This window comes from Phytophthora cinnamomi (assembly GCF_018691715.1).
Source record: "Phytophthora cinnamomi strain GKB4 chromosome Unknown Contig53, whole genome shotgun sequence".
Lineage (NCBI taxonomy): Eukaryota > Oomycota > Peronosporomycetes > Peronosporales > Peronosporaceae > Phytophthora > Phytophthora cinnamomi.
In genome coordinates this window covers 2360348-2373118 of record NW_027150986.1, presented here as the reverse complement: position 1 = coordinate 2373118, position 12771 = coordinate 2360348, and the positions used below count along the sequence as shown (strand labels likewise).

The 12771-nt window shown below is 55.2% G+C and overlaps 8 protein-coding genes across 10 annotated transcripts; 3 read left to right on the top strand and 5 right to left on the bottom strand.

The window, feature by feature from the left end:
- Positions 1-124: 124 nt before the first annotated feature.
- On the top strand, positions 125-1672 carry IUM83_00660 (putative cleavage induced serine protease family S33; the record flags this gene model as incomplete). 2 transcript variants are annotated; one of them, XM_067924448.1, is made up of 7 exons in its annotated part: positions 125-161; positions 242-471; positions 556-588; positions 656-715; positions 800-895; positions 972-1019; positions 1094-1672. In XM_067924448.1, 7 exons carry the CDS (start codon positions 125-127, stop codon positions 1670-1672), a joined length of 1083 nt encoding a protein of 360 aa, XP_067788522.1. The 2 variants fall into 2 exon arrangements, with proteins under 2 accessions (XP_067788522.1, XP_067788521.1); XM_067924447.1 differs by having other exon boundaries at positions 224-471.
- Positions 1673-1738: 66 nt separating this feature from the next.
- On the bottom strand, positions 1739-2536 carry IUM83_00659 (putative methyltransferase; the record flags this gene model as incomplete). Of its 2 annotated transcripts, none has more annotated exons than XM_067924445.1 (1): positions 1739-2536. In XM_067924445.1, one exon carries the CDS (start codon positions 2534-2536, stop codon positions 1739-1741), a length of 798 nt encoding a protein of 265 aa, XP_067788529.1. The 2 variants fall into 2 exon arrangements, with proteins under 2 accessions (XP_067788529.1, XP_067788528.1); XM_067924446.1 differs by having other exon boundaries at positions 1739-2497.
- Positions 2537-2686: 150 nt separating this feature from the next.
- On the bottom strand, positions 2687-4342 carry IUM83_00658 (putative general transcription factor IIH subunit; the record flags this gene model as incomplete). The annotated part of the gene is made up of 1 exon (XM_067924444.1): positions 2687-4342. One exon carries the CDS (start codon positions 4340-4342, stop codon positions 2687-2689), a length of 1656 nt encoding a protein of 551 aa, XP_067788530.1.
- A 140-nt stretch (positions 4343-4482) lies between these two features.
- Positions 4483-6264, top strand: IUM83_00657 (GPI-anchor transamidase; the record flags this gene model as incomplete). Its single annotated transcript, XM_067924443.1, has 9 exons — positions 4483-4587; positions 4664-4759; positions 4879-4970; positions 5075-5148; positions 5227-5291; positions 5365-5409; positions 5478-5542; positions 5605-5740; positions 5809-6264. The coding sequence occupies 9 exons, from the start codon at positions 4483-4485 to the stop codon at positions 6262-6264; spliced, it is 1134 nt and encodes a 377-aa protein (XP_067788534.1).
- Positions 6265-6438: 174 nt separating this feature from the next.
- Positions 6439-7523, bottom strand: IUM83_00656 (Tubby protein; the record flags this gene model as incomplete). The annotated part of the gene is made up of 5 exons (XM_067924442.1): positions 6439-6720; positions 6797-6866; positions 6957-7141; positions 7238-7359; positions 7466-7523. 5 exons carry the CDS (start codon positions 7521-7523, stop codon positions 6439-6441), a joined length of 717 nt encoding a protein of 238 aa, XP_067789347.1.
- A 553-nt stretch (positions 7524-8076) lies between these two features.
- On the top strand, positions 8077-9364 carry IUM83_00655 (Regulation of nuclear pre-mRNA domain-containing protein 1B; the record flags this gene model as incomplete). The annotated part of the gene is made up of 4 exons (XM_067924441.1): positions 8077-8217; positions 8298-8534; positions 8611-8904; positions 8990-9364. The coding sequence occupies 4 exons, from the start codon at positions 8077-8079 to the stop codon at positions 9362-9364; spliced, it is 1047 nt and encodes a 348-aa protein (XP_067789348.1).
- Positions 9365-9644: 280 nt separating this feature from the next.
- On the bottom strand, positions 9645-11221 carry IUM83_00654 (uncharacterized protein; the record flags this gene model as incomplete). The annotated part of the gene is made up of 6 exons (XM_067924440.1): positions 9645-9753; positions 9821-9987; positions 10064-10108; positions 10604-10768; positions 10827-11075; positions 11144-11221. 6 exons carry the CDS (start codon positions 11219-11221, stop codon positions 9645-9647), a joined length of 813 nt encoding a protein of 270 aa, XP_067788537.1.
- Positions 11222-11367: 146 nt separating this feature from the next.
- IUM83_00653 (dna polymerase lambda-like protein) lies at positions 11368-12756 on the bottom strand (the record flags this gene model as incomplete). Its single annotated transcript, XM_067924439.1, has 5 exons — positions 11368-11508; positions 11605-11637; positions 11711-11926; positions 12008-12175; positions 12283-12756. 5 exons carry the CDS (start codon positions 12754-12756, stop codon positions 11368-11370), a joined length of 1032 nt encoding a protein of 343 aa, XP_067789332.1.
- Between the last annotated feature and the right edge of the window lie 15 nt (positions 12757-12771).

Sequence of the window (12771 nt, the reverse complement as noted above, 5' to 3'; positions counted from 1 at the left end):
ATTTCGCATACGATTGCTTGTCTCAAGAATGTTGGTGGCGACAAGTACGTAGCACCAGCTCTGATGGCACACTTATCAATCGTCCTCGGAGTGCACAACGACAACAAATAGACAAGTGCAGACCATGCTCCGGATGCTGCGCCCCATCGCCACCACCACAGGTATGATGCTGCTTTGCTCGTCGTCTTCGTTGCATTTTTTGCGCTAAGGTTCGGTGCTGAAGCGGTGCTGCTCGCTGTAGGTGTGGCGACCGAGGGGCGACTGTGGAACTGGGTGCCTGCCAGCTACGCCAAGCTCGAGGAAGCCGAGCGCAAGATCCTCACTCGAGCCATCCCGACACCGTTCGAGATGAAGAAGGTCGCGCAGCTCGGCACCGTGGTGGTCCCCTGCTCGGACGAGAAGAGGCGCGCCGATGCCAAGAACCTCGTGCTGATCCACGGCTTCGCCGGAGGCAACGCAGTGTGGGCGATGGTAAATGCTAACACTCTTGTAAAGTGCATGGTGTTTGTGGGTGGATCTAGCTGACCGGGATTATCTGTGTGTTTGTGCTGGTAGAACTTGGAAAAGCTGTCCAAGCACTTCAATGTGGTAAGTGTTGGGGGACACGGGTGGTGCCATGTGTACACTTGCTGATATTTCCTTTTCTTAATAACAGTATGCGGTGGAGTGGATCGGTGTTGGCCGTTCGGATCGCCCTGACTTCAATTTCAAAGACGTAAGCGTTATTGGTTTAAAAGAAATACCGCGGGGGATATCGGGTGACTAACTTTTCGTGTTTGTCTTGATTGGGGTTGTGCAGTACGAAAGTGCCGACGACTTCATTGTGGGCTCGTTTGAGAACTGGCAAAAGGAAATGAAACTGGAGCAGTTCGATCTGTGTGGCCACTCGATGGGGGTAAGAAGTTCTTCGAACGTGTTCGGTACAGCACTTCTCTAATTGTTTTCATTCGCTTGCGGTTGTCACAACTTAGGCCATCTTCGCGTCATCATACGCTCTGAAGAACCCCGAGCATGTCAACGTAAGTAAACCGCTTCTCTTCTCATTCTTCTGTACAACTAACGAGATACACTTCAATCTGTCGGATCACGGCAGCACCTGGTATTGGCATCTCCTGCAGGTGTGCCTCACGCACCCCCGCCCCCCGATCCGAGTACAGAGGAAGGAAAAGCTGTCAACCGCTCATGGTTGAGGCGCATGGTTTTCTCGGCGTGGGAGAACGGTGTAACTCCAATGTCCCTCGCTCGCTTTGTAGGCCCGTACGGCCCAAAGCTGGTACAGAACGTGGTGCACCGGCGAGCCTCGTTCATGTCGGAGGGAAGCGCAATGCGCGACGGCCGTGTCGACCTAACCGAGTTGGCAGAGTACATTTATCATAACTGGGCACTCAAACCAAGTGGGGAACGCGCCATGACTACGCACCTAGCTCCAGGTGCACACGCGATTCGTCCTCTAGTGGATCAATTGCTCCCTGAGAGGGTGAAGATGCCGCTCACGTTCATTTATGGCGAGTACGACTGGATGGACTACCGCCATGGACAGGGAATTGTAGAGCGTTTTCAGAAGAAGAACCAGGCCGCTGATCTCCATCGTGTGCCGAACGGAGGCCACCAAATGTTCATGGAAAACCCGGACGACTTCAGCCGTATCCTCATCGACAGCCTAGCAAAATAGACAGACAGGCACCTGAACAGATGACACAACCCTTGATGAATAGACTTCATTACTCGTCCTTTAGCTCTACTGCTTCTTTAGTCTCGCTTGGAAGATCACAATATCTCCTCCTTCCTGAAAGTCTGGATGCAGTTCCGATTTATCGATCGCAGCAATATCAAACACCTTTTCGAGCGTGTCGAAAAACTCCTCTTCCGAGTTCTGGCGCTTCTTGTAAGCAAGCAGCACAAGTGTGTCGGGTCCGGCAAGCGCTTTAAGCGACGTCATCAGCGCTTCAAATGCCGAAGCGTACGGGCACGCTACGATGTCGGCACCAAGAATCACGTCGTAGTGATCAGGACCGCCCGTCTTCGGAACCAACCGATGCTCCAAGTCCCCCCACAAGTATTCCTCGGCAATGCAAACATCCATGGAGAGATCGTTCACCTCAATATTGCGTTGAGTAAGAGCCACCGACGCTGAGTCTCCGTCGGTGACGACAACGCTCTTGGGTTCCAAGTGAGCAGCTATGACGCCCACAAGTCCCGGTCCGCAGCCCAATTCGATGACGCGGTTCCCCCTCACCAGATCCCGATGAGCTGCTAAATACAGCGACAGCGCAATGGCTGCATCGTACACTGAGGCCCCGAAGCCCAACGCCGTGCCGCCGCGTCCGTCGCTCTGCCACGCTTGGTCAATGCGAATCCGTTTGCCAGCGATGGGGAACCAACGGGTGGCGTCGCGCAGCGCGTCGTGGAAAGGGTTCCGGAAGGAAAACGGCACCAAGGCGCACGGGGAAGGAGATGACAGCTTCGGCTCGCTGGAGACGCTGTTGGTGCCCTCCATAGCGGCTGCTACACTCCCAGAGATGACACCGGACTCCATTTCTGCGGTGACGTCAAAATATGACAATAGCGGTGAAGGTAGTTCTCTATTCTTTTATTTTGATGCGAATATTGCATTAGGACGATCATGGGGATGCGATCGTCGTGATGCCGCTGTCGTTCTGGCTGCGTGCTAGTGAACTCGTGGAGCTTAAATAAATGCCAGGTTGAGCTGGTCGTCGAATGGCTTGAGCAGCGGGGCCAGCAGATTCTTCTCATGCGGAGGCAGCGATTCGCGAAGCTTCACCAGCTCGTCGTACTTAGACCCCATCTTCTCCACGATCTTGTTGAGCTTGCGCTGGGCGTCAGGACCACTGCCTTCCGCCACCTTGGCCTTGAACGAGAGGAAGTGCCGTAACAGCTCGCATACGTCGTGGAACTGGTTGTAGACTTGCTTCTTGAACTCATTGGGGATGTACTCGGCTGCCAGTGCGCCGCTCGCCAGGTTTGCAGCAGAAGAGGCTGAAGCCGAGTCGCTGGTGGAGTCAGAGCACGCCACCACCTCGGCCAGCACGTTGAAGCACGTCGTGGAACTTGGATAGGCATTATCCAGCTTAATTGGTGCCTTGCACGTCGCTTGGAACACCTGTGCTGCGTCCAAGAGCGACAGTTTGCCTGTTGTGTTGCCATCGGCAGCAGTGCCCTTTTCAGCGTGCTGGAAGTAACGTGACTCGTCCTCCAACGTGAGCGGGTTGTACGGCGGCAGCGTCTTGTTCTGCAGATCATCCAGTAGCGTGGCATCCCCCAAGTTGTCGAGATAACCTGCTTTGGGCTTCTTCTGCGGCAACGCTTGCAGTGCGTTTCCTTTCCCCGTCTTCTGTTGCTGCAGCTTCCCTGCGTGCGCCGGATCCAGCACGTAGGCGCCGTGTCTGTTGAACTTGGCGATCGTAATGCTGGACGGGTTCTCCTTCTCCGTCGTCTGTCGTTTCGCATGGTGCACTGCGGCGTCTTCCTCCGTGCTCGTGAGGTCGATCAACGGGTCCACAATACCTCGCGGGTCGATCGTCACGCCCTTGGACTCTTCCTTCTCCTTCTCCTCGTACTTGGTGAACATATCCTCGTGGCCAGCCTTCCTGTCCCGGTGGAAGTACTTGGACTTGAAGAAAGCCCCCCAGAACTCTGTCTCCGTCATTTTGTCCGGCACCTGCCCCTGGTACGCCCTGTACACGGCCGGGTACTGGATGAAGATCTGGTGGATGACCTCCGCGTTCAAGTTGTACTTCACCACGTTGCCCCCGGCGTCGTTGTCGGCTGCCAGGTCCGTCAGGATGGCCGACGTTTTGCCCGTCTTCTGGCGCTTGCTGGCCTCGCCCGCGATCAAGTGGCGGCGGCTGGCCCAGAAGTCCTCCTCCGAGATCAGGCCATCGTTCACCATCTCTGTGTGCTGCCGCTTGAGCGCCGGGTTGGCGGCCAGCAGCGCCGCGCGCTGCTTGATCTCCGTGGGGTTGCACAGCGCCGCGGCGTTGGGGCGCGTCCCGCGGGCGCCGTTCTCGCGCAGGCGGCGCGCGATCAGGTCCTTGGCCTGCTCGCGCGCCTCGAAGGCCTCTTCCAGGCTGCCGGACTCCGCCACGAACTCCAGCACGATCGTGGCGTTGTGCGCGAGGCGCAGACGGATCATGGCCTTGGGGCTCGAGAGCGACGACACCTGCTGGTCCTGCACGGTGCTCCAGGGCACCACGATGGGCGGGTGCTGGCCCGCGGGCGCCTCCGGGGACGCGTCCGCCGTCCAGCGCAGCCCCGCGGCCGAGAGCTCGGCGCGCCCGTCGCGCTTCTTCACGCGCACCAGCGCCACCAGGACCTCCGACATCTCGCGCCTACGTATGATCACTCTACACTATGGGCGGGAGATCCACATTTAGAATGGGTCTAATTTAGAACTGGAAATATGAACGGACTTCGACCGATCGTGGAGGAGTACAGTACCGGTATCGGGTACCTAAACTGATCATGGCGCGGCTGACGCTGTCGCTGTGGGCGCCGCTGCTGCTGCTGGCGCTGGGCTGCGTGTGCGGGGAGGAGTATCACCGCCATACCAACAACTGGGCTGTGATTGTGAGTGCGGAGGAAAATGGCGCGCAGAGAGGACCGATCTAACGCCGTTGGACCTGCCTTCTGGCTGCGCGCCCAGGTGGACACGTCTCGCTTCTGGAGCAACTACAGACACGTGGCCAATGCGCTGTCGCTGTATCACTCGGTCAAGCGCCTCGGCATCCCGGACAGCCAGGTTTGGAGGCCTCTCATTGAAAGACAGCGCTCACTGGGAGCAGGAAGGCAAAGGCGCTGACGATGAAGACGCTGACGGATCTTGGCGGCGATGATTTCGCTTATTCTGTGTGCGTGTAGATCATCTTGATGCTGGCGGACCAAATGCCCTGCAATGCCCGCAATTGCTTTCCGGGGCAGGTCTTCAACAGCCGAACGCAGAAGATCAACCTGTAAGACTTTGGCTCGGCATCGAGTGAAGAGTCCATTTGACGCAGCCCCCGCCAAACATCAGCGACATTAACATAGTTACTGCTATAACTGGTTTTGCTTGCAGCTACGGGAAGAACGTCGAGGTGGACTATCGCGGCTCCGAAGTCTCGGTCGCCAACTTCATCACTGTCCTCACAGGTGCGTCTAAGGCTTCTGCCACTAGCGTACCTCGCGAGTTGAACTTGCTAATAAGAAGGAAATGGTTTGCTTGTACAGGTCGCCATGAGCCCGGGACGCCTGCCTCGAAGAAGCTCGACACGGACGAAAACAGCAACATTTTCGTACGAATCTCGCTGGCCTGGCCGGATGCAGTCCCTGTCGCTCACGTTGTGCATGTCGCTTTGCCTGCTGCAGCTCTACATGTCTGGTCACGGCGGCGACGGGTTCCTGAAATTCCAGGTGCGCGGAACAATGAAAGTCATCACGGTGATGGGTGCTTCGTACTTACCTTCTGTCGCATGGGCCAGGACTTCGAGGAGATGTCGAGCCAGGACCTTGCCGACTCGATCCAGGAAATGCACGTCAAGAAGCGGTGCGTCTCGACTTCAGTTGCTGATCGCACCGAGTCCGCACTAACGAGCGCATTGCTGGCAGCTACAATGAAATCTTCTTCATGGTGGACACATGCCAGGCGGGCTCGCTATCCAACGCGCTCGAATCGCCCAAGGTGGTGACCATCGGCAGCTCGCAGACGGGCGAGAACTCGTACGCCCACCACTCGGATTTCGAGGTTTGTGTCGCTGCGGCAGCTTTGCATCGAGTCGGCGTGGTTGTGACTTTGGTGCATTTGTAAAACAGTTGGGGCTGTCGGTCATCGACCGCTTTACCTTCTCCACGCTGGACTACCTGCAGCGCATGAAGGTGGGCGACTCCATTCGCAGCGGTACTCTCCGAGACCTCTTCAACTTCTACGACCCCAGGATGCTTCTTTCGACACCTGATTACAGAACCGATATTCTCGGCCGGTCCATTGACGAGGTGCCCATCACGGACTTCCTCGGCTCGATGTTGGACGTTCACCTGCATTCCGACGACGAAGCGTATCCGATTGAAGCTTCCCCTGCGAGCGCTGCTCCGAGCACCGAGCCATCAACAATCGATGAAGCAGCAGATGCAGTCGGCGCTTCTTCACAGCGTGGCGGGAGCAACTCGACGCCGACGTACGTGCAGAGCTTTCAGTTCACGAAGGAATTCCTAGTTGGAGTAGCTGCCACTGTTATCGGCGCCGTGTTCGTGACCATGACAGGTGTCTAACTCGTAATGAAGTAGAGCATTGGCATTCTCAGCAAACCTACCTTCACAGACAAGTGAAGCAGACATGCTCGAGAGCAACGACTTGTTAAGGATAACCACTGGAAAAAATAAATCACTAACTACTAGCGTCGACCAAACCTCGGGCAACACGGAGGATGGAACAACTTCGTCATCTTAACGGTACCCGCGCTGGCCATGATTGTTGGTGAGGTGCGCACGTCGATAGACGGAGTTCGGGTGGTGCGGGCTCGAATCTTCTTCCTCTTCGGGATCGGGGCTGAACTCGTCCTCAAGCGTAGGGTGGCTCCGCATGAGTAAGCGCACAAACAGAACCGCAATACCAGAAATCCAAATCGGTGACGTGCAGATGCTGAGTGCGATAACCATTGGGCTCAGAAGCATCACGAAGGGTACGCAAACCACGGCGGTAAAGTGCCACACGATCCACGGTCGCACCTAGATCACACCCAACGGAGAAACGCCGTGAGATCGCTGGTGATGGTCACGCATAAAGCGTACGAGCATAATAAACCTTGGCAAACAGCGCAGTTCCTTGGATGCATGCTGGCACCACAATTGACACAACATGCTCCACCGCCGAGCTGCTCAAAACGGAATTTAACACCAGCATGCTCGTCAGAATCTCAATAATCACAGTCACGCAGGTTAGTCCTACGCAGCACAACACTCACCGAATCTTGTGCACTGGCTGCATCACGAGAACAATTTTGGACTTGACCGTGGTCACCAGTTGCTTCCCCGGCCGCTCGTCGTACTCGTCACGCTCGTCGTATTCCTCGTGCCGTTTCAGGTGCAGCTTCATGAGCTGCGGCGTGTACGGCGTGTTGAGCGGCGTCCGGTCGTTCCGCAGCACGCCCTGCAGCCAAGCACGACCAAAAGGAGCCACGTTATCACTGAGAACACTCACACTACTGGCTTGCTCACTGTGGATGCGGCTGAGGCCCTTGCGTACCACGATCGGCTGCAAGCCGACGCCATGCTGTTTGCGCTGGACGTACGGGTCCCACTCGGCCTCCATGCTCAGCGGTGTGACGGTCTCCAAGCTGCGGTGGCCGTCGCTGCCGTCCACGGGTGCTACAATGACCACAGAACGAAGGAACAGATATGAGTCGGTCTCCATCCATCCGAGTCGCCAGGATCGACCGACGTTGAAGCTGGCTGGCTGGCTGCGGGGACGCACCGCTGTAGACTGCGGCGGCCAGCGGCGAGCGCGACGCTTTCTTCTTCTCGTCGCCCATGCGGGTCAGCGGCCGGCGACTGGCGTTGGGTGCGCGGATGGCAGCTCGCTCGCTGAGCTGGGCGACCGCCGCGCTGGCTGGCTGGCTTGTTGGGTCGAGCTCGCGACTTGCAGTGTGGCTGACGTGAGTGCGTCCGCTGGGCGGTTCGAATAAATGCGCGTCCCGTCCACCCCCATCTGGAGGCTGAAGTGTGGCGTGGGCCACATGAAATCCCGGATTACACATTTGATACACAACAAGGCGGAGTCCTAAGGTAGGACGGCAAAGCCAGTCTATGCATTCGCAATATATAGCCACGGGCTCCGCATTCGTTACCGCAGGTGAATCGATTCCAGCAGTGGAAGCCAACCTCAACGAACTTTGCGTCGGATCACGTCATTAAATGCGTTTCACACGATTATCGGGTCTCGGAGTGGAACTTGAGGCGCATGGGATCAGAGAGGAGACAGAGAGAAGTGCTCGCTCAACGCTGGCAGGACGCGCGCACGCCTTCGCCTTCGCCTTCGCCACCAGTGACCCGCCTACCCGCCCCGAAGCTAGAGCCTCCCCGACGATGGCGCTGGACCTCGGCAGCAACGACCAGTACGCGCTCACGCTGCTGGGGGGGAACGGCAGCGACGACCAGTACGACGGCCCCTCCAACGGCGGCAGCAGCAGCCTGGCCTCGCGCCCGTACTCCAAGACCTCGTCCGGCGTACGTCCGTCGCGTGTGGGGCTGGCTCGGTCTCCTATACTGACCTGCTATTCGCTGTGTTTACGTTGCTGGAACGGCAGGCCGACAATGAGCAGATGAGGACGGAGATCGTGCGGCTCGAGAACGTGCTGGCGAGTCGCATCGCGGCCCGCGCCAACCAGGACAAGTCCAACCTGCCGCTGGAGCGCTCCAGCAAAATCGAGAAGTACGTGGAGGTCATGGAGCTCACCAAGTGTCTGCGGCGCCAGAAGGAGTTCCTGCTCAGCGAGAACCGCAAGCGCCAGCGTTTCGCCGAGAAGATCCAGCAGGCTATGCCCGTGGGTGTCCTGCTGTCCTTATTCTCACATGGATGCAGGGAAGGCTGACTTGTTTCGTGGTGTTTTGGTGCCGCAGCCGTCGACCGATAGCATCCAGTTTATGAAAAACGTCAAGTACCCGCCCGACGAGGAGCTGGAGAAGACGTCTCGCGAGGCGTTCATGGAGATGATGGAGTACCAGGTGAGCGGCGAGGCTGCCACGTACATGGGCTGGCAGACCAAGCGCGAGTCCAAGTCCATGTACATGCACACGTTCTCGGAGAAGAGCTTCGTCGGTGAGGACATGGCTCGTGTGTTTAACGAGACCTGGGCGATGTTCCATGATGAAGCCAAACAGGAGCTGCTGCACCGTCGGCGAAGCAAATTCTGCGTACGTTGGAATCTGCGGAAATTGAGTTTGTCAGCTCTGTGTTGACTTTGAAGCTTAATGTATGTGTTGATGTTGCGAACTGCAGATCTTGAAGAAGCTGAACGACAACATGTATCTGACGCGCAACATCCACCAGTTTATTGGCGAGAGTTTCCCGCGCCACGCCATGACGCTTGTGTGCCGCATTTCGATTGATAAGGACACCTTCGCCATTATCAGCAAGTCGGTGGTGCCACCCACTAATGACGCGCAGCACTTGGTGTGGACGGATGAGTGTTTCATGTGGAAGTTTTCGAGGCGAGTGGACGCCCAGAGTGGCTTCGACATTTCGATTCGTGGAAAGTACGGCAGTACCTCCGCAGTTGCAGGTAATCGCTTGCCGATGCTCGAGTCCTACTTCCAGCTCGTGGACTGGGAGTCGTTGGTGCTACACCCCATGTTCGACTTCACTGCAGCTTAGCTCCTCAAAGCTGGATGCTCATTTGATGCTCGACAGGAGTTCGCTCAAAGGTGTCATCGACAGGCAGAATGATCGCGACAGAGAGGCAGGACATGAGCAGCCAATCTGCTCCGCCTGACCAGGCCCAGCGCAGCTAAACATATATTTCCTTTTTGTTTTGGCAACATTCGGGCTTCCAGCGCGCCAGCCGGCCAGATTACACCAGCAAAAAGCTTGTACTTCGTATCCAGATGTGCACGCTTATAATTTACTTTCTGTTTAGCTGTACGTCGTTCTAGGTCTACTTGGTCTTTTGTTGCAATCGTTTCTCCGATTTCGAACTTGGTAACCGAGGCAAGCCATTGCTTTTCTTGGTATTCTGTTCGTTGCAAAGCTTTTCGAGAATTGTCCTGCAAGCATTGTTTGGTTAGTTCCCAGATACCCATCAGAATAATCTCTCCAACTCTCGAGGCGTACACTATTTCAGAAATTCGAGTGCGAAGTGTGCCAAGATCTGCGAACTCGTCGTCCAGAACCATCGCGACAACTCTGGCTTCAGTCTCTTTGCAGTCTAGCTGGGCGAACAGGTGAGCACACTGCCGGGCAATCCATTGCATACCTTCCTTGCGTTTGTTTTCGGCCACCTACACGTACGTGCACAGCAGCGATCTCAATAATGCACAACAGAGCTTCAGAAAACTACCGTAGCAGACAACACACCTCTTTGCGAATCTGAAGTCGCCTGTCCAGCTCGTCCAGTCTCTCCTGGGTTTCGTCTACATCATTGCGTGTATTCCTGGAAGTTGCATGGGCCCTCCTTCCAGCTGTCGAACCTCGGTCTTCTGGTTCAACACGCAATGGTGGCGCAGTCTGCAACAACATGCCTCGCTTGGCATTGCTTTGAAAATGAGAATTGGTTTTGCGATGATGGCGCTTCACCGATGTCGACTCCTTTTCCGGCTGTAGATGATCTCGCGTAGATGCATTCAACACTTTCTCACGTTCCTCCCTAAACTCAGCCTCCTGTTGGCCCAGGAAAGTATCTAAATCCTCCTGTAGTTTCTTGGTTTGGTTTGTGAACGCCTCCTGCATATTAAAACGTTCCTGGTGCACCCATTCGTGTGCAAGATGTAAGCGCAACGTGTCTTCGATCGAAACTGTGGTGGATGAGGCTTCGGTAGTCGGCCTAGAAGTTGAAGAAGCGGGGTAATCTTTTTGTTGGTTATCCCCTTCGTGACGAAGTTCACTTGGCTGAAGTACCTCATCCGGCGAAGTTCCAATTTGATAGCAGAACTGACGGAAATCTCGCTCTATCCCTGAAGCAAGTTGACGCCGAGCCCCAGAAGCTTGGAAGTGGAATTGCTTCCATTTGCCACAATTCTGGGCATTTTCTAGCTCGTAGTGTTGACGAATCTCCGATTCGAACTGCCCAGATCCTCCGGATTAGCTAACTGCGTCAAAAAGCAAGCGGATACCAACTCACCTTGCGGTCTAAATAGTCCGCGCTTTTCAATTGTAGCTTCCGCTGCTTTGTAGGTACTGTGAGAATGCCACCGCTTCGTCGCCTCCGGTCATTTTGAAGGAGTTGCACAAGCACCGGAGACGGTTGGAATGGGAGCTGCAAACATTGTTTATGATTTTTTGTTTCTAGTGACGATTGCAGAGCAAAGTAAAGTACCGGGTGTGTCTCGAGATGCAATTGCAACATGCTCTTTTGGTTGCGCGAAATAGTCTGAACACAATAAACGGAGTTGAAGCAAACTGATGCGAGTCCTCGTTATATCTAAGAAGCATGCGTACCTCTATCTGGGCAACCGCATCACTTATATCGTGTTTCCACGAATGAATGTGGTCGATCCACTCGCCTCCTCGCTCCATTGTGCTACTGAAGTCGTGTTTCCAATTGGGGCTCTGCTGACCGTCTTCATTTTCGCTTGTCACGAACGAGCTAGTTTTATTTTGGGACGTTCTCTCACTTGGTACTAGCGGTAGATTGGATAAATATCACTTGCTCTCACTTGGCGCTAGCGGTAGATTTCCGAGTTCTCCAGTAATGGTTCGTAGTTTTCCACGGACAACATCGCCAGCAGGCGCTTATCCAGCGTTAAATAGATGGGAATCAGCTCGGCAGCGAAAAACACCCCGACAAGCAGCATTGCCTGAGTCTGCAGAATAAATATCCAAGTTGGTGTCAGCGTGCTGAGATAATATGCATACAAGCCCCTGCTAGTCTTCCACTTGCTCACTAATATTCAACGTACCGAAGCGTGTTCGCGGTGCACATTGAACCATCCCTATTTTCGATGCAGAACCAGCATAACGTATCTGAGTAAAAGATAAGAGTATAACACAAGTCGTAAATGTTACCTTGGTGAACGTAAGCAGTGTCATCACACTGTAGAGAATTCGTCCACAGCTCCAGGCCATTACAAGGCGCCCAACACGCTGGAGCCGGATCTGTGACGATGGTGACTTGAATGGGAACCCCGACAACGACAACGTCAAATACAGCCACGTCGAAAAAATGATAAGTGGAAGGAAGAGGTCAGCAGCTGCGACCAAGTAGAAGATCATAGCAGGAATCTGAAGCGATATCACACACACCATACAAAATCAGTTTGAATCCTCAAACTCCACGATAAACCACAATAGCGTCCAACTTACAACACTGAGGCGGTCTTGTTTCTCGTCATCGAAGATCCCATTCTTGTCGTACAGGAACAGACTTGCATATAGCACCAGCTGCGTCAAGTACAATCCTCCGTTGAAGACCAAGTAGAAAATCATCCACTTCCTTCTGAACACAGCCGCCGAAAACCAATGACGCCGCGACTGCAAGTCAACAGAAGAAGAAGGGAAGAAAGTTAGTTCCCCCACCACATCATCGTCTTCGTCGTCATCATCATCTTAAACTACCAGTATCTGTTACATCTACCCACCGACTGAAAGGCTTCCGCCCACACCAACACCAGCAGTAGATATGAAGATACAAACAGAAAGTCCGGCAGATTGAACAGCACGGCCACTACTTTGTTGTAGAAGTCCAGCTCCGCCTGCGCGTGGCTGCCAGCCTGGACCCTGGTAGCTCCGTCCGCGTCCACTGCGTCTTCGCCGCCATAGTCCGGCGGAAGCCCCCCGCGAGTCCACGGGTTGCTGCCGGAGATCCCAGTGGGCAGGTCGGCAGTGGCTTGGGAGTCGAAGATGCAGAGGGTGGAGAAGGTGGCCGACCGGAAGAAAGAGCCCAGCGCCACGCTCAGTATCAGCAGCTGGACGGTGCTCCACGTCGTGTGCTGGTGGCGCTTGAGCACGCCCCGCAGCTCCATGTACTTATTCACTGTCATCGCCGTGATCAGCACGTAACACAGCGCCAGGAAGTAGCTGGCCATGGCGAGGTTCGCGAGGAACAGCGGCATCTTGAGCGCCTGGAT